Genomic DNA, 17,295 nt, shown 5'->3' on the forward strand with positions numbered 1-17,295 from the left:
ACCGAGACCGCGTACGAGTTCACCGGCGGCCGCCGCGGTCGATACGGCCGCCGCGGCGTCGCGGGCGGCGCGTCATCGGGCGAGACGAACGCGTGCTGCGGGTTCCTCGTCGGCCTCGTCTTCTTCGCCGCGTCCACCGCGCTGCTGTGGTGGAACGAGGGAGAGGCCGTGGCGGTGTACACCTCGCTGAAGGAGGCGCGCGACGCCGTCGTCGCCCTTCCCGAGCGCGCGCGCGCGAGCTCCGCGAACAAGGGATCGCTGGTGCACGTCGTGGGTGCCACGTCCGGGGACACCCTCGCCGATCCAGACTTTGGAGTCGTGTACCCCGACGCCGTCAAGCTCACGCGCAAATCGGAGACGTACCAGTGGGTGGAACGGACGCACAAGCGGCGCGTACGAGAGGACGAACACCGAACCCGCGTGGAGACCTCCTACACCTACGACACGCGGTGGAGGGAAGGCACCGTTCGATCGAGCAATTTTCGGTACCCGCACGGGCACGCCAACCCGGGACCCAGTCCTTTCGACTCGAGGACGTACGTCGCGAGGGAGGTGGGGGTCGGGGACGGGTTCACGCTAACGCCGACGCTGGTGGACGAGCTGACAAGGGCGCACAACGTGCGGCTGCTGCCGATGGGCGCGAGCGAACGCGACAGAAACGGGTGGGAGCCCAGGGACCCGAGGCAAATCGCGGGGAGGGGCGGCGACGGAGACGTCGGGTGCCCGGCGAATAAGCACCGACGCAAGGGAATCATCGACGACGACGACGACGACGACGACGACGACGATGACGACGATGACGAGGACCGGTTCGCGCTGGACTCCAGGCTTCCGGAGATGCCCGTCGCCATTCGCTCGCCGCTCCCGGATGGATGGACGATCCGAGGCGGCGTGGTCTACTCTGGATCCGATTCGGCCGCCACGACGTCGCCGCTCGTCGGGGACAGGCGCGTCGCGTTCTCCGCGGTCCCGGGGAAGCAGACGGTGTCCGTGCTGGCGAAGCAGGGTAAGAACGGGAGCCTGCGGCCGTGGACGTCGCCGAGCGGTCGCCGCGTCGTCATCGTGAGCCACGGCCGGCATTCGCCGAACGAGATGATCGCGAGCGCGGAACGGGAGAACGCGTGGAAGACGTGGGGCCTACGGGCGCTGGGGTTCATCGTCATGATCATCGGGTCGGCGTTGATCGTGTCGCCGGTGCGGGAGATCGTGTCGTACCTGCGGTGGATACCGCTCGTGGGTGGAATCGCCGCGGGCGTCGTCAACCTGGGCGTGTCATTGGCTGCCGCCACCGCGAGCGTATCCATCGCGTGCGGCGTCATCGGGACGAGCTGGCTGGCGCACAGGCCCGCGCTGGCGTACACGCTGTTTGCGGTGAGCGCGGGGTCGTACGCGTGGGCGTGGGCGTCGGGGTCGCGGCGGAGAGAGGCGGAGAGGGAGGCGGAGAGAGCGGCGACCGACGGCGCCGGCGACGGAGGCGGTGACTCACCACGCGGTGAGTCACCGCGCGAGGGTCGGGACGGGGGACCCGAGCCGGACTACACTCCCCCTCACCTGGACTGAGTTTTCTAAAGTCTCGGATCTCGCCCTCCTACGTGATGAACGGTGCTGTGATGCAACCTCGCTAGCCTAACGTCGGCGGTCAACGCCCGTCGAGTACTGATCCTTTTCAGTATTCCTCCTCTCGTATCCTCGCCGTGACCTTTAACGTCTCCAACTTCTGATCCCACTCCGCCTTGCCCTCGTCCGCGTCCACCTTGTGCGGCAGGTACAGGTTGAGCTTGTACGTCGCGCTCCTCAGCCTCAGCCGGTCCGTCTCCACCTCCAGGTCCAGCTCCCTCATGCTCCTCGTCCCGGGCAGGTGGATCTTCAGGACCATGTCCTCGCACGAGCGCGAGCCGGGGTCCTTGTTGTGCGCCATGCCCAGGAAGGCGTCCGCGGTGTTGATCGCCTGCTTGTACATGAACTCGTACGTCGGGATGCGTAACCCCGACCCGTCCTCGCCCTCCTCCGACGAGTCGTCGTCGAAGTCGTCCACGAGCTCGGAGACGTCCCAGATGGCCTTTGCGTCCTTCTTCCCGGGCCTGACTGCGGGGATGGCGACGCCGTCGTCCTTGGCCACGGGCAGAGCGCCGGGGTTGAAAGGCGCGCCCGACGGCCCGGGTGACTCGGTGTCGTCCGGATCCCTGCCACCCAGCAGGGTGGCCATCGCGGCGATATCCCCGTACGCGCTCATGGTCCCGCGCCCCCCGTTCTGGCTCTACGCTCGTTTTCGATGACGTGAAGCGAGTTCTGTTTCGAGTCGCGTCGTTTCCAAGAAACGAAATGGAGACGTTGACGGCACCCGCAGTGTCGAGGGCGCGCTCGAGGCCACCATGGCGGCCATGAACGAGAAAAGCGCGACGGAAACGTCCGAGTGGCTCTACGAGGCCGTGATTCGCTTCCTCCAGGTGCGTACCATCCGCCATCGCGCTCCTCCCGCGGCGGAACCCACCGCCTCGCCGCTCTTCCCCCCGTGCCGCGAAACGTACGTCCCGTCTCGGCGCTAACAACTTCCCCTTCCGCCGACGCGATGCGCAGGGACCGATGTACACCACGCCGCTGATGGGCTTCATCGACGAGGCGTGCGTGGTGTTCGACGGCGAGGAGGAGAACAAGTTCGAGCACACCGAGATACACGAGAAGTTCAAGGAGCTCGTCGAGCGGCTCCTCACGGACTTTCTCGCCGAGATGGGCATCTCGGTGGACCAGTTCTCGGAGGTGATTCAGCGCAGCAAGCACGCCGAACTCAACGAGTTCGTCCTGGCGTCCATCCTAACCGTGGACGACTTCCTCCAGTTCAAGTCCATGATGGTCCGGCGCAACGTCGACCTCACGAACGAGGTGCTCGAGGCGCACGCCAAGGGAAAAGCGAGGGAACGCAACGCCAGGGCCATCGCCATCCAGGAATCCCCCGGCCGGCCAGGCGCGTCCGCCGGGTCCGGACCCACCACGCCGGATCCGCCGGCGCAGAGGCCGCACGTCGTGAACGACCCGGGCGTGGACGACCAGGGCTTCCACCTCGGCGCCGTGGAGCAGGCGATGAAGGCGTCCAAGGAGCAGCACGAGCAGGATGAGCGCGAGCGCAGGCGGCTGGATCGACTCGCAGCGTCGGAGGAAGCCGCCGCGGAAGCCATCGCGATGCGCGAGAGCGCCGCCCTGGCGACCGCGACCGGCGATGCGACCGCCGATGCAAACGAGCACACACCGCCGTCGCCGACGTCCAGCGAGGGGGGGTCGCTCACGGACGACGCGGATGCGCTCGCCGCCGCCATCCAGGCTTCAGAGGATTCGCTCCGCGACGACGAGACCCGGCGCTTTGAGGCGGATTCGTACGCGGTCGTCGAGGAGAAACGGCGGGCGCTCGCCGCGGCGTTGTCCGAGTTGAAGGCGGCGGAGGATGCCGCGAAGGCGGCCAAGATCGCCTCCGGGACGCCCAAGCCGAAGCGTTCCTCCATCTCGTCCATGTTCTCCGGCGCTAAGATTCCGGTGATGGAGCACCTTCGCCGGCGCAGGGACGAGTTCCTCGCCAGGCGCAAGGAACAGAACGAGGCGTTCTACGCCGAGACCCACAGACACGCGGAGGAGACGCAACGGCGAATGGCGGCGATGGTCGCCGAGCGCGAGGCCAGGGCGAAGGCTGAGGAGGAGACGGCGGCGCGCGAGGCTGAGGAGAAGGCGGAGCTCGTTCGAAGGATCCGTTCGGAGGAGGACGCCGACCTTCGCGCCGCGCTCGAGGCTTCCGCGGCCGAGGACGCGGCGAAGAAGGCTGCGGTGGAAGAGGCCGAGGCTCAAGAGGCTGCGGAGATGGAGGCGGCCATCGCGGCGTCCCTCGCGGCGGAAGCGGAGGCTAAGAGGTTCGCCGATGAAGTCGCGAAAAAAGAGGCGGAGGAGCTCGCCGAGGCTGAACGAGTCAACGCCATCGAGCTGGAGAAGGCTGAGTACGCCGCCGCCACGCGATCTTCAGAAATCTACGACGGAAGATCTTCCAACGGCAGCGACGGCGATGAACCCGTCAACGAGGCGAAGAGGATCGAGAACAATCTGGCGAGGAAACCCCTGGGCGGCGGCGGCGGGCAGGTTGTCAAGCTCCCGGCCATCGGTAAGACGGGCCTGCCCCCGGTGGGCCGCCTCCCAAAGATAACCGCGTCCGGCGGCGTCGGTGGGACCGCGATCAGGTCGGCGGGGTGCACGGCGCCGGCGTCCGTCGACTTTGCCCCGGCGTTCACCTCCTCGTCCGTGCGCGAGGCGGCGGCGGCGGCGGCGGCGGCGCAGAAGAACATGCTCAGGGGCCAAGGCGTCGCGGATGGCGGCGGCGCATCCACCCCGGCTGCGTCGCCCGAGAGGGAGAGGGCCTTCATAGACGAGCAGAGGAGGCTCCTGGTGGCGAAGAAGAACGCCGAGCGCGAACGCGAGCTGCAGGAGTGGAGCGTCTCGAGCATGAACCCGCTGTTCGACGATTCGTCCAGGCCGTCCACCGCGGCGAGCGTTCGCATGCGTCCGATGGTGGAACCCGTCGGGCCGGGCGTCAACTCTGCGGGACTGACGGATGAGGAACAGGCGGCCAAGCGCGAGGCGCTCAGGCTGGAGCTGGCGAAGAAGATGAAGGAGGAGCTCAACGCGAAGCGCATGGGGACGGTGCAGGCGTGGGGTGAGCCCGCCGAGCAGCAAGTGTAGACCCGTAAGTTGAATCGGCGAGAACCAAACTGCCAAACGTCCACTGTGGCGCAACTGCCATCGCCGATACTTGTACTCCCTCCGTCGCCCAGATTTGGCAATTCTCTCCAGCTTCGCGATCGAGTCGGGCCACAGAGTGCCGCGCGAGGTCGACCGAGCCGAAGCGCCGCCCGCGCACGCATCGCGCGCAGTCGCCGACACATCGGAGAGGCACCGCGATCGCGATGTTCTCGTCCGGCAAGAGCCGCCTGGCGCCCTCGACAGCGAGCGCGCTGTCGGGCAAACGCGAGAATTCCCTCGGCGGCCTCGACCAGTTCCTCAAGGAGGAGGTGGAGGCGGCGCAGATGATGTACGACGCGTTCAGAGCCATCAAGGGCGCCGATGGGTCCGTCATAGATACTCGAGATTGGTCCGAGGGCACCGCGATCAGGGTCAAGGTGCGCAGCCCAGCCACGCGCCCCCTCCAATTCCGCCGAATCGCCCGCTGCCGGATTTCCCGGATTATCCGCGTTGTTACGACCCAAATAGGACGTCGCTGACCGCCGTCCCGACCCGTCTTCGACCCCGCAGGAAATCGTCGCGAACGCGCGCGCCGAGGCTGCGCACACCAAAGACGAGGCCGGGCGCTCGTCCCTCCTCCTCCACGCCAAGCGCGACCTCTACCTCCTCGCCTTGGACGGCGTGGTGGATCACCTGAGGCGATCGCCGACGCCCGACGCCGGCGCAGTCGCGGAGGCTGTGCGCGACACCTTCGACGACATATGCGACGACTGGAGGGAGCTCGTGGAGCACGGGCGGCGGGAGGCGGTGGACCTGGCGAGGGCGGCGTCGCACGCGAGGCAGGCGAGGGAGTCCGCGGAGGCGAGCGCGTCGGAACTCTACGCCGTGGCCAAGAGATTGGAGGAGGATCTCGTCGCCGCCAAGGCTGAGAACGCGGCGCTGAAGCAGGAGATGCGGGCGCTGGTGGAGGAGGAACGCGCCGCCGACGGACAGAGCGGCAAAGACGAGAAGGCGATCCCTACCGCGAAGAAGTCCGGCGGTTGGTTCGGCGGGGGCGGAAAAAGCCGGACAAAGCCGGCTCCGAAGATGGCCAACGAGAACACGCAGACGAGCAACCTGCCCAGCGGCCAGTCCACCCCCACGGTCAGGTCGTCATCGGTCAAGGGGCTGTCCGTGCGGTTCAACGAGAGCGCGCTCGAGGAGGCGATCAAGGCGACCCCCACGGCGCCGTCCAGCGCGTCTCCGGGCACAGCGCTCGGCCTTCGCGGTCGCGCGCCCCCTTCGCCGGTCAAGCCCAGCACTGGCCCCAAGACGCCCCTCTCGCCGAAAGATTTCACCGAGATGGTGGCGTCCGAGGCTGCGCGGCGGAACCCCGTCGCGAGCGAGGGTCGACCCGCCCCGAGATGGGCGATGGACACCGCCTCGGCGGCGGCGGCGGCGGCGGCGGCGAAGAACGGGGGCCCGTGGTCAGCCGGCCAGTTCGGACCCTCGACGCCCGCGGCGGCGTCGGTCACCAAGCAGCTCGCCAAGGCGACGGTGTCCAGCGAGAGGACCCGAAGCGGCGCGAGGAAGTGGACGCTGAAGCAGCTCAAGGAGGTCATCGACGACGTGTGCGGCGCGAAGCCCTCAAACGACGCGAGGCGAGCCAAGCACAGACAGGCGAAGGAAACGTTGCGCCAGCACCTGTACACCTACCTCAACCACAAGTTCGGCGTCAAATCCGTCATCAACGACTGGGCGGACTCGATCATCGCCGCGACGGATAAGTTCCAGGACGACGATTGCGACGTCGCCGCGTTCGGTCGCGCGTTACGCAACCTGGTGGATGAGGAGTACCTCAGGCGGGGTAAGGCAATCGCCACCACCGTGAGGGACATGCTGAGGGCGTACCTGGCGTCGAAACACCCCCACCTCAACGACCAACAGCTCGCGCAGAGGCACAGGGAGAAGATGGAAGGCGACCTGTTCGACGACGAGTGGCTCGACATGGTCCGGTTCATGTACGCGCCCGAGGAGCAATCCGCGATTGTCGACGCGGTTCGATCGCGACAGGATGAGATTCGCGTGCGCGAGCGGGGCCCCGAGCCGTCGTCGTTGGCCCCCGAGGATAACGCGCCGGGCACCAGACGCAGGTCCAAGGCGGAGATCGAGGCGGCGCGACGCAAGCGCGAGCGCAGGCGCGTGCCCTTCTCGCAGTTCATTCAGGTGTGTTTGTTCCACGGGTTGGACGCGAGGGAGGATGTCATCGCGCCCTTCGCCGAAGCCGTCGCTCGACTCGGCGGCGACGCCCTCTCCTCCGGCACCGTCACCGAGAAACAGTTCATCGCCGTCGCCAAACGCACCCGCCCGGAGCTGGGCGAGGGCGACGTGGAGAAGATGCTGCTGAAGCTCGACCCGTGGAACAACGATTCGGTGACGACGTCGGACCTGTACCTGGCGCTGGTGCCCGGGTTGGCGGATGACGACGGCGACGCGGCTTCCGAAGCTTTCGCGGGCAAAGGGTCCTCGATATTCGCGCTGGGCGGGGTGGGACACGGGGAGCTGTTCGTGGGGACGTACGAGGGGAACAAGTTCAAGCCGATGTATCGTTAAGTCTTAACTTTTAGGTGGCGGTAACTTTTTGGTATCATCACGCGCGTAATCGTAAACGCCGGTTCAATTCTCCAACTCGCCCGCGTTCCTCTCTTTCCCGGCAACCCTCGTCATCTCGAGCGCCGATCTGAACCTTCGCCGGTGCTCCTCGCTCGCCAACACCGGCCACCTCTCCTTGTGCACCTCGATGATCTTCCCCAGCGTCTCCACCGTCGATCGCTTCGGTCGACGGCGCGAGCTCAGCGGAGGCGTAGCGTACCCCAGCATCGCTCCGAGCGTCGCGGCAGCCGCAGAGGCAGTCGCCGTCAATCCGTACCCTCCCTCGAGCGCCGCGACGCACTTACCCCCGGCCAACGATACGAGTCGCTCGGTCATCAACGCGTACCCTTGGTCCGTCACCTTCATCCCGCCCAGCGGGTCACCCTCCGCGGCGTCGAACCCGGCGGCTATGATGACGAGGTCGGGATCGAACGATTTGGCGATGGGGTCGATGACGAGGTCAAAAGCGGCGAGATAATCGGCGTCGCCGAGCCCCTTCTCCGTCCACGGCACGTTGACGTTGTACCCAGCACCCTCCCCGGCACCCGTCTCCTCCATCGCGCCCGTCCCCGGATAGAAACCGTCGCCGTACCTGTGCAAGGAGACGTACATGACGCGGTCGTCCCGGTAGAGCACGTCCTGTATCCCGTTGCCGTGGTGCACGTCCCAGTCCAACAGCAGCACCCTGTTGACGTGCGGGTGCGCCGTCAGCGCGGCGCGCGCGGCGACGGCCGTGTTGTTGTAGAAACAGAATCCCATCGCCCTCGCGCACTCCGCGTGGTGACCCGGCGGCCTGACCACCGCGAAGGCTCGGTGATGCGTCCCGCTAGCCACCGCGTCAGTCGCCGCGCACGCGCTCCCAGCCGCGGTCCTCGCGCATCGCTCGGTGTGCTCGGTCCAGTAGATGTCGCCCACCCCCTGCACCTTCTCGTCGCTCGTGCGGTCGAACGCGTTGGCGACGTACTCGAGGTGTTCGCGAGAGTGACAGGTCAGCAGTTCCTCGTCCGTCGCCTCCCTCGCGGCGATGAGATCGCATTTTTCCTCGAGCCCGTCTTTTCGCATCCGAGCCACGGTCACCGCGTGCCTCGCGGGCCTCTCGAAGTGGTGACTGGGTCCCTCGTGCAGCTCCATGACGTCGCTGTAGCACAGACCGACGACGCCGACGTCATCGCCCTCGCGAACCGCGCGCGCGGGTGCTTTTCGCCCTCCCCGCCTGGACGGCGTATCCTCGACTGAGACTTTCTTTTCGAACATCGACGCGAGCGCATCCGCCTCTTCCTCCGCGTCGGACGCCTTGGCCGTCGCCTTGACCTGCTCCCTCCGCATCTCGCGAAACGCCGCGAACGAGCTCGGGTCCCTCGGCTTGGTCTTGACCTTGCTCCGGGGTTTGCGATGCACCGGTGGCTTGACCGCCGGGCTGGTCGACGGAGGTTGTCGGTCCTTCTCCTTCTCTTCTTCGTCAACCTCGGGCTCGACCACGACGTATCGCGACGCGAGGGTCGCTACGGACACGGGGGCTGGGGAGGACTCCTCCTGCCCGTCCTCATCCTCCTTAACCTCCGAGAAGCTCTCCCGCGCGGTCTCGAAGCTCTCCTTCGGCGTCCCCTTCTCCGGCGTGTTCGCCGCGCTCGCCGCTGGCGTGACATTCTCGCGCTTGTAACGCACCACCAGCTTGGGCTTCCTGAACTCCTCGCCGTCTCCGACGCCGCCCGTCCCCGCCGGGGTCGCGGGGAAGGGTTTAAGCCTCGGGGACCGTCGCGGCTGGGCTCTCGCGGGGGGAGGAGGGGTGGATGCATCTTCCGCGATGCCTGCGAGCGCGCGGGCGAGGATGGTGTCTGGGCCTCCCGGGTTCCCGACGCCTTGGTAACCGGAGCTGTTCTCGGGTGCCTTGGAGGCCAGCTCGATGCCTGAGAGCGCCGCGGCGAGGCCGTCGAGGTCGCCCGTAGTACCGGGGGTTATCGTTAGGGCGGAACCCTCGTCATCGTCGCTGTCTTCCCGCCGCATAGGGACGGTGCGAGCGGGTGTGCCTACTCGCATCGTGCAACGACTAAATTTTGAGTTTTGGCAGTTCCGAGTGTCCGAGTTTTGGCTTGGTCAGTCTTGGCTCGCTACCATGGCTCGCGGCGCCCATTGGCTGAGCGGCGGCGCGCGAAGGTGGCTCGATGACCTCGCGCACGCATGGTGGAAGCGAGGCATGCTTGCGAGGCTTCGCGGCGACCACAGAACCAGTGGCGGGGGCAGGGAGGAGGTGCTCGTCGCGGAAATCGAGCGTCGAACAAAATCTTTGGAGGCCGTCTACCTGGGTAACTTCGCATGGATGAAAGGCCCGTCCCGCGATGACGAAGCCGCATCGGGCGGCGACGCCAGAGACGCTTCGCACGTCTCCCGTGCGTGCCGGGTGCTCGCCACGCACCAGGCCTTATCCCCCTTCTTCCCGGACACTTCCAAGATGGTCGACATCATCAGGGAACACGAGGGCGCGGAGGCGTTGGCGAGCTCCGTGCTGGGCGCCGGCGTCGCGGCCGCGATGATGATGACGAGGGATCCGACGGCTCTGGCGGTTCGGATCGTGCGCGCACTCGCTTACGACCACGGCGACCGGGGATGGGCGTGGACAGAGGCTCGACCGGGGGTGGGCGTGGACAGAGGCTCGACCGGCGATCGACGATCGGCGGAGGCGTTCGCGGGGTCGGCCGCGACGGGGATCGAACCCGGGACGACGGGACGCATCGGCGACGTCGGCGACGACGACGACGAAGCGGCGTACGCGATGGAGACGTCCAGGTGCCTCTACCACTCGCTCTTCGCGGCTGAGGGAGTGCCGGGTCTCGTCGCGGCTACGTGTTGTGCGGTGGACGGCGAGGCGTGGTTCAGTCGCGTCCCCGCTCGACACGGCGTGACGGTGCGGCGGACGGAGTCCCTGGGCGCGGGGGACGGGCGGTGCGTGATCAGGGTGGAGCGTCGGCGCGACGCGAGGCGGTTCGTCGCGTCGAACGGTGAGTATCAGGGCAAAGGGTCATGAGGGTGGACTAACCATGATTCAACCATTTGATCATCGCACCTTGAATAAGGCGCCACTGAGCTCTCTAAGGGTTACTCTCATGACGCGATGATTCGCGCACGGCTGTCGTCGTCGTCGTCGTCGTCGTCTCACTCCCTCTTGGGAATGAACCCGAACCTGATCATCTTCGCCTGGCAACACGACGTCTTGTTGCACTCGGTGTCGACGCCGGCAGCCGGGTCGTCGCCGGCGGCGTTGAGGTGGTCCTGTTCGCACGGCACGCACCACCCGGACTGCACCCGCTCGTCCGCCAGGCACGGCTTGTGGACCCACTTGCTGATCGGACCGCCAAGGTTGTTCAACCCGTCGACGTGCTTGACCCGATCGAGCCACGCGCTGGCGCCGGTGAACATCGCGGTGGAGGTTTCCAGCAACGCTTCGCTCCAGCCGGAGATGTCCTGATAGAACGCGGCGGCGCCATCGAACATGGACTCCATGCTCGTGACCTTGGAGGTATCCCACGAGCCGATGGCTTGATTGAACGCGGCGGCGCCTTCGAACATGCGAGCCATGTGCGTGACCTGCGAGGTATCCCACGAGCCGATCGGCTGGTTGAACGCGGCGGCGCCATAGAACATGTACCTCATGTTCGTGACCTTGGAGGTATCCCACGAGCCGATGGCTTGATTGAACGCGGCGGCGCCTTGGAACATGGCACCCATGTTCGTGACCTTGGAGGTATCCCACGAGCCGATGGCTTGATTGAACGCGGCGGCGCCTTCGAACATGCGAGCCATGTGCGTGACCTGCGAGGTATCCCACGAGCCGATCGGCTGGTTGAACGCGGCAGCGCCATAGAACATGTACTCCATTCTCGTGACCTTGGAGGTATCCCACGAGCCGATGGCTTCATTGAAAGCGGCGGCGCCACGGAACATGTACCACATGTGCGTGACCTGCGAGGTATTCCACGAGCCGATCGGCTGATTGAACGCGGCGGCGCCATAGAACATGGACCCGATGCTCGTGACCTTTGAGGTATCCCACGAGCCGATGGCTTGATTGAAAGCGGCGGCGTCTCGGAACATGTTCACCATGTGCGTGACCTGCGAGGTATCCCACGAGCCGATGGCTTGATTGAACTTGGCGGCGCCTCGGAACATGTCCCCCATGTGCTCGACCTGCGATGTATCCCACGTGCCGATGGGTTGGTTGAATGAGGCTTTCCCGTTAAACAGGCTGTTCATGTCTGTAACCCGCGACACGTCCCAATCCGGCATGTCCACGCACCCCGCGCTCCCGCACCGCGCCAAGCTCGGATCGGTGCAGTTCGGGTCCGTCGAGCAGCACGCCTCGCCGTTCGGGTCGGGTCCGTAGAGCAGGCACGCGTCCACCGCGTCTTTGAGGCCCTGGTTGTCGCCGTCGCAGACGGTGTCGACGCCGGCAGCCGGGTCGTCGCCGGCGGCATTGGAGAACATGCCGCCGCACGGCACGCACCACCCGGACTGCACTCGCTCGTCCGCCAGGCACGGCTTGTGGACCCACTCGCTGATCGGGCCGTCGATGGATGCGGAGCCGTCGACGCGCTCAACCCGATCGAGCCACGCGGTGGCGCCGGTGAACATCGCGGCGAAACCGGCCGCGTCGCTCCAGCCAGTGATGTCCTGATAAAACGCGGCGGCGCCATAGAACATGTACCCCATGATCGTGACCTTGGAGGTATCCCACGAGCCGATGGGTTGATTGAACGCGGCGGCGCCTTCGAACATGCGATACATGTCCGTGACCTGCGAGGTATCCCACGAGCCGATGGGTTGATTGAACGCGGCGGCGTTTCGGAACATGTGGGCGGTGTTAGTGACCTGTGAGGTATTCCACGAGCCGATGGGTTGATTGAACGCGGCTGCGTCCATGAACATGGTCCTCATGCTCGTGACCCGCGCGGTATTCCACGAGCCGATCGGCTGGTTGAATGCGGAGGTGCTGACCACGACGTTGCCGCACCAGTCTTCGCCCGTAGGGCAATCGCGAAACAGGCCCTCCATGTCCGTCACCAGCGACACGTCCCAATCCGGCATGTCCACGCACCCCGCGCTCCCGCACCGAGCCGAGCTCGGATCGGCGCAGTTGGAGTCCGTCGAGCAGCACGCCTCGCCGCTCGGCACCGCCGACAGGCACGCGTTCACCGCGTTCTTGAGCTCCGACTTGGTGGTGAACGGTATAGGGACCACCCGTAGGTTGTAGTACGTGTACGTCACCGGACTGGGTTCCCTGTCATTCCCGCCGTTTGCGCTCTCTCGGTACACTTCGACTCCGTTCTCTTTGATGAGCCATCCTGGCTCGTACAATGGCCTGTGATACTTGATTTCGATTTGAGACACCCGGGCAGTCGTGATGATCGAGAATAAGAGGGTCCCCGCCAAGCTGGAGGCTTTCTCCCAACCCGAAATCGTCAACTCCTCGTCGCCGTCGATAAAACCGGTGACGCCGTCGGCGCAAGACCCGCCGGAAGGAATTGAACACGTCGCCCTGTCCGGGGCGACGTGTACCGTGAACTGATCCACGCTCGGCAGCACGCCGTCCAGCTTGACGTAGTATATATGCGGACCGAGGTCACCATTAACCACGTTGACGATGAAGTCGTACGTGTAGGTGTCTCCCGCGGTGGCCGCGACGCCATGCAGGAGCCCCGCGATGAACGCCAGGAAGAGCGCGAGCGTCGGGAGGAGTCGGCCGACCATGTTTGCCGCCCCCGACCGACACCCCTCGGGAAAACTAGTCAGGTATGCGTAGGTGCCGGTCCCGCCTGCCGAGAGATGTAGAGCAGAGCAGAGAGGGTGAGGCGAGGTGTCTCTACCCTCGCCCACGGGTGGGTAGACCGCGCGAGGTGTATGTTCCGGGCACCGGCCCGGGCGACGCGACGGCGGCTACGCTGACGCGACTCGCCGATACACGAGGATGAGCGTCCTTGTTGCGAGGGGATCCGCCAGTCTTTCGGCGTCTCGCTGTGCGGTGCAGCGGCTGCCCCGCGGAATTTTCGAGTCGGTCGACAGCGCAGCGTGACCGACACGCGACCCAAGACGTTGGACGCTCGACGCGCGGCAGTCGACCAGACGCGGATTAAGGCGCGCGAACAGGCGAGCCGCGGAAACACGAGGACTCGCGTGCCTTTTGCGAGGATATCCGCCGGTTTCCGGCGTCTCGCAGCGCGCGCGGTGCGTGCCGATGGAGGGGGGTTGGGTGCCTCTAACTTTTACCATATCACTACCACTCGTGAAAACTCGTGAAAACGGTTCGGGTTACCTCGGGTATCAGCCAGGTAAAACCCTTACCAGCAGTAAGATTAGTACACCTGCTAACATCTAACTTAACTTTAAGATCCCTCGTAACTTAGTTAGACTCTTCCGTGAAACGGGGTTATACAAGTATTCAAACGGTACACCCGGTCATCAGACTCACGAGTACCACCCACGAGCAGACGAGCAGACGAGCAGACAGGCTGTCTGGCTGGTGCGAGAACGCCGAGGTGAAAATAAAGCTCTGATGGAATCTGACGACGACGACGTCACTCGATGGCTGCGCCGATGAGGAGGGCGCTCGGCGCGCTCGCGCACCGCGCCGCCGCATCGGGAGTCGGCGCAACTCCCGCAGGCGACATCGCGACATCCCTCGCGCTTCGAAACGCGCGCGCGTGGAGCGTAGCGGCGCGTGCTTCAGGCGCGAGAAACGTCATCGCGGATGTCGGATCCCTCCAAGCGTCGCGATCGACGATGATCCCGCGGCGGGTCGATCCGATCGCCGGCGCGGGACACGCGGCGTGGCGCGCGTACGCGGCATCGACGGCGAAGGCATCGACGGCGGCTCCGTCGTCCGCGGCGCTGGCCACCGCCGCGCGCCGCGCGTTCTCCTCCGCCGCGACGACGGCGTCGTCCGTCCCGCCCGTCGCGACGCATCCGCTGGTGAACGGAGGACCCGCCGCGGAACGAGCGCTCGGGTGGTGGCTCGCGGGCGGGTGCGCGTGGGTGTACAGCATGGTCGTCCTGGGCGGCGTCACGCGGCTCACTCGGAGCGGCCTGTCCATGACCGACTGGAAGTTCGTCGAGAAACCGCCGCTCACCGCCGAGGACTGGGACGCGGAGTTCGCCAAGTACAAGGAGTCCCCAGAGTACAAGAAGACGAACACGTGGATGACCGTGGACGACTTCAAGTTCATATACTGGATGGAGTGGGGACACAGGCAGTGGGGCCGCGCGCTTGGCGGGTACTTCGTCCTGCCCCTGGCGTACTTCGCCGCCAAGGGGTGGGTCACGCGCTCGCTCGCGACGCGCCTGGCGACGTTCTTCGGCCTCGGAGCGGCGCAGGGCGCCATCGGCTGGTGGATGGTCAAGTCCGGGCTCGTCGAGGACGCGGATAACCCGAGCAACGCCCCACGGGTGTCGCCCTACAGGCTCGCCACGCATCTCACCGGCGCGTTCACCATATACGTCGCCATGCTGTGGACGACGCTCGACGTGATGTATCCGACGCCGCCCGTCGTTCGACGCGCCGCCGAGTTCGCGAGCCGAGGCGTCGCCAGCCTCGGCCTCAACCGGAACACGCCGGGCGCCGCCACCACCAGCCACCAGGTGTTGGGCGCGGCGAGGCGCGCGAGGGCCGCCGCGCACCCGCTCGCCGCGCTCGTGGGCGTCACCGCGCTCAGCGGGGCGTACGTCGCCGGCATGGACGCCGGGAGGGCGTATAACACGTTCCCGCTCATGGACGGAAAATGGACGCCGGACGAGTACTGGTCCATGTGGGAATCGCGCGGGTGGAGGAACTTCTTCGAGAACACCGCCGCCGTGCAGTTCGATCACAGAGCGCTGGCGCTCACCACGCTGGCGGCGGTGACGTTCGTCTGGGGCGCGCACAGGTTTAACGGTCATTTGCCCGCCGCCGCGACGGCGCTCCTGGACGCGACGGCGCTGGTGACTTTCGCGCAGGTCGGGCTGGGTATCTCCGCGTTGCTGAACCACGTGCCCGTGAGCCTCGGGAGCTTGCACCAGGCGAACGCGCTGAACCTGTTCACCGTGGTGGTGGGGTTGATGCACGTGCTCAGGCGGCCGAGGGCGGGGGGTCTCCCCGCGCCCGCTTTTTCGGACGCGATGAGGGTCGCGTCGACGGCTGCCAAAACGGCGACCAAACCCGGGGTCAAGGTCAAGGTGAAGCGCAAGTAATAGGGGTTAGGACGATTCTTTACGCAATTCTTTTCAAGCCGACGGCGTGCTCTTCACGACGCCGTGCGTCGCGAGGTCACAGCCGAGCTCGCTGGAACCCCCTGGACCCGCCGCCGGGTCGCTTCTTCCTCGCGCCGTCTTCGTATCCTGCTTTGGCTCGGTCCCAGTCGATGCCGTGCCTGATCCTCGCGAGGGACGAGAGCTCCTCGCTGTCCAGCGTGCGACTCAGAGCCTCGTACACCGAAAGCTCCCTCTCGACGCCGTTCGTCGCCGTCGCCGTCGTCGTCGTCGCCGCCGCGTGGCTCGCGTCCGTCCTCGCCACTCCGTCCTCCCCCAACCTGAATCCCAGCAGCGACGCCTTGTTGAGCGCCAAGGAGATCTCCTTCCTCGCCGCGAACGGGGTGTCGTCCCGAAGGACCACCGCGCGAAGCCCGCGTTCGACCGCGTCCCGCAGCTTCTCCGACCGGGCGAGGGCGTCCGCGTAGTGAATCTCCTGTCCGAACACGCTGGGCGTGTCCGTCTCCACCAAGCGCAACGCCAGGTTCAGGTGCGACGAGCCGAGGGTGGTGTAAGCGACGCCGCTCCGCGCCCACGACCGCTTGCTTCGCAGCGGGGGCATCACCGCCGCGTTGTCTCGCACGAACCGCCTCCAGCGCTTGTACGCGTCGCCGCCCCGAAGCATCGCGCCGGCGTCGTTCCGCACCACCACCGGCACCTCGTGCGCTTCGCTGAACCCTTCCTTCAGGATGTTCATCGCAATGCCGTGCGCGTGCTCGATGGACACGAGGGTACCCTCCCTGTTCGTGCTGTCCGGTATGACGTCCTTGGGCCGCACCTTACGCGGACTCGCGGGGTCGGACCAGCGGCTGATGAGGTCGTTCAGGCGGGAAACCACCGCGCCCACCTCGTCGTCGCCCATTTGCTGCGCTGGCCGGCGTCGCGAGGAATGAGTCAGCAACTCTTTTCACGGGCGTCCAGAATGACCCGCGCGTCTACGTCACCGCTCCTCCTCGCGGTCTTCGTCGCCATCATGGGCAACGTCACCGGCCGCATCGCGGCGGATCTCGGCATCCCGGGCAAGTCCTGGCCCACCCCGCGAACCACCGAGTCGGAGTTCGCGGCGCTGACCCGGTCCGACGGCAACCTGGACCGGGCCACCTTCGGCGCGGGATGCTACTGGGGAACGGAATCCTTTTTCGCGAACAACTTTGAGACGAAGCGCCCGGGATGCGTCCGCGCCACGTCGGTGGGGTTCATGGGGCCCGAACCTCCGAGGGAGGGCGAGTTCCCGACGTACAAGGAGGTGTGCACGGGTCGCACGGGCCACGTCGAGGTTGTCCAGATCGTGTACGATACGACGAAGTGCTCGTACGAGGAACTCAACGAGCACCTCTACACCTTCCACGATCCGACGACGAAGAATCGACAGGGGAACGATCACGGGCCGCAGTACGCCAGCGTGGTGTTCGCGCACGACGAGTCGCAGAGGAAAACCGCGGAGAAGGTAAAGGCTAAGGTGCAGAGGGCGCTGGACGCGGGGGAGATTACGGACTACGCCGGCGCGAAGGTTCACACCGCCGTCGAGGACGCCACGGTGTTCTTCCCCGCGCACGAAGACCACCAGCGTTACCTGGAGAAACGTCCGGGGGGGTACTGCAACCACAGGCGGCGGTTCAGCTGGGAGGGCGTCAAACTCGGTAGGATGTGACGCATCGCGTGTGACGCATCGCGTAAGGG

General features: G+C 66.2%; 8 protein-coding genes across 8 annotated transcripts; 5 read left to right on the top strand and 3 right to left on the bottom strand.

The window, feature by feature from the left end:
• Positions 1–99: 99 nt before the first annotated feature.
• On the top strand, positions 100–1,356 carry MICPUN_69150 (predicted protein; the record flags this gene model as incomplete). The annotated part of the gene is made up of 2 exons (XM_002501168.1): positions 100–618; positions 838–1,356. Coding segments are annotated over 2 exons (1,038 nt in total), but the record flags the coding sequence as incomplete, so codon positions are not given.
• Positions 1,357–1,558: 202 nt separating this feature from the next.
• MICPUN_108029 (predicted protein) lies at positions 1,559–2,241 on the bottom strand. The gene has a single exon (XM_002501548.1). It carries the CDS (start codon positions 2,231–2,233, stop codon positions 1,667–1,669), a length of 567 nt encoding a protein of 188 aa, XP_002501594.1. The 5' UTR covers positions 2,234–2,241; the 3' UTR covers positions 1,559–1,666.
• Positions 2,242–3,639: 1,398 nt separating this feature from the next.
• MICPUN_108030 (predicted protein) lies at positions 3,640–4,747 on the top strand. Its single transcript, XM_002501169.1, has one exon. The coding sequence runs from the start codon at positions 3,646–3,648 to the stop codon at positions 4,711–4,713; it is 1,068 nt and encodes a 355-aa protein (XP_002501215.1). The 5' UTR covers positions 3,640–3,645; the 3' UTR covers positions 4,714–4,747.
• Positions 4,748–7,368: 2,621 nt separating this feature from the next.
• Positions 7,369–9,348, bottom strand: MICPUN_57516 (histone deacetylase; the record flags this gene model as incomplete). Its single annotated transcript, XM_002501549.1, has 1 exon — positions 7,369–9,348. The coding sequence occupies one exon, from the start codon at positions 9,346–9,348 to the stop codon at positions 7,369–7,371; it is 1,980 nt and encodes a 659-aa protein (XP_002501595.1).
• Positions 9,349–9,457: 109 nt separating this feature from the next.
• On the top strand, positions 9,458–10,366 carry MICPUN_57517 (predicted protein; the record flags this gene model as incomplete). Its single annotated transcript, XM_002501170.1, has 1 exon — positions 9,458–10,366. The coding sequence occupies one exon, from the start codon at positions 9,458–9,460 to the stop codon at positions 10,364–10,366; it is 909 nt and encodes a 302-aa protein (XP_002501216.1).
• Positions 10,367–10,494: 128 nt separating this feature from the next.
• MICPUN_99842 (predicted protein) lies at positions 10,495–12,423 on the bottom strand (the record flags this gene model as incomplete). The annotated part of the gene is made up of 1 exon (XM_002501550.1): positions 10,495–12,423. The coding sequence occupies one exon, from the start codon at positions 12,421–12,423 to the stop codon at positions 10,495–10,497; it is 1,929 nt and encodes a 642-aa protein (XP_002501596.1).
• A 1,692-nt stretch (positions 12,424–14,115) lies between these two features.
• MICPUN_80958 (predicted protein) lies at positions 14,116–15,561 on the top strand (the record flags this gene model as incomplete). Its single annotated transcript, XM_002501171.1, has 2 exons — positions 14,116–14,898; positions 14,989–15,561. 2 exons carry the CDS (start codon positions 14,116–14,118, stop codon positions 15,556–15,558), a joined length of 1,353 nt encoding a protein of 450 aa, XP_002501217.1. The 3' UTR covers positions 15,559–15,561.
• A 1,027-nt stretch (positions 15,562–16,588) lies between these two features.
• On the top strand, positions 16,589–17,266 carry MICPUN_80817 (predicted protein; the record flags this gene model as incomplete). The annotated part of the gene is made up of 1 exon (XM_002501172.1): positions 16,589–17,266. One exon carries the CDS (start codon positions 16,589–16,591, stop codon positions 17,264–17,266), a length of 678 nt encoding a protein of 225 aa, XP_002501218.1.
• Positions 17,267–17,295: the final 29 nt, after the last annotated feature.

Source organism: Micromonas commoda, chromosome 4, assembly GCF_000090985.2.
Source record: "Micromonas commoda chromosome 4, complete sequence".
In the NCBI taxonomy this organism is placed as follows: Eukaryota; Viridiplantae; Chlorophyta; class Mamiellophyceae; order Mamiellales; family Mamiellaceae; genus Micromonas; species Micromonas commoda.

Excerpts from the sequence above, each read along its gene's own strand:
- MICPUN_108029 (XM_002501548.1), bottom strand. The coding sequence starts at position 2,233 with ATGAGCGCGTACGGGGATATCGCCGCGATGGCCACCCTGCTGGGTGGC.
- MICPUN_108030 (XM_002501169.1), top strand. The coding sequence starts at position 3,646 with ATGGTCGCCGAGCGCGAGGCCAGGGCGAAGGCTGAGGAGGAGACGGCG.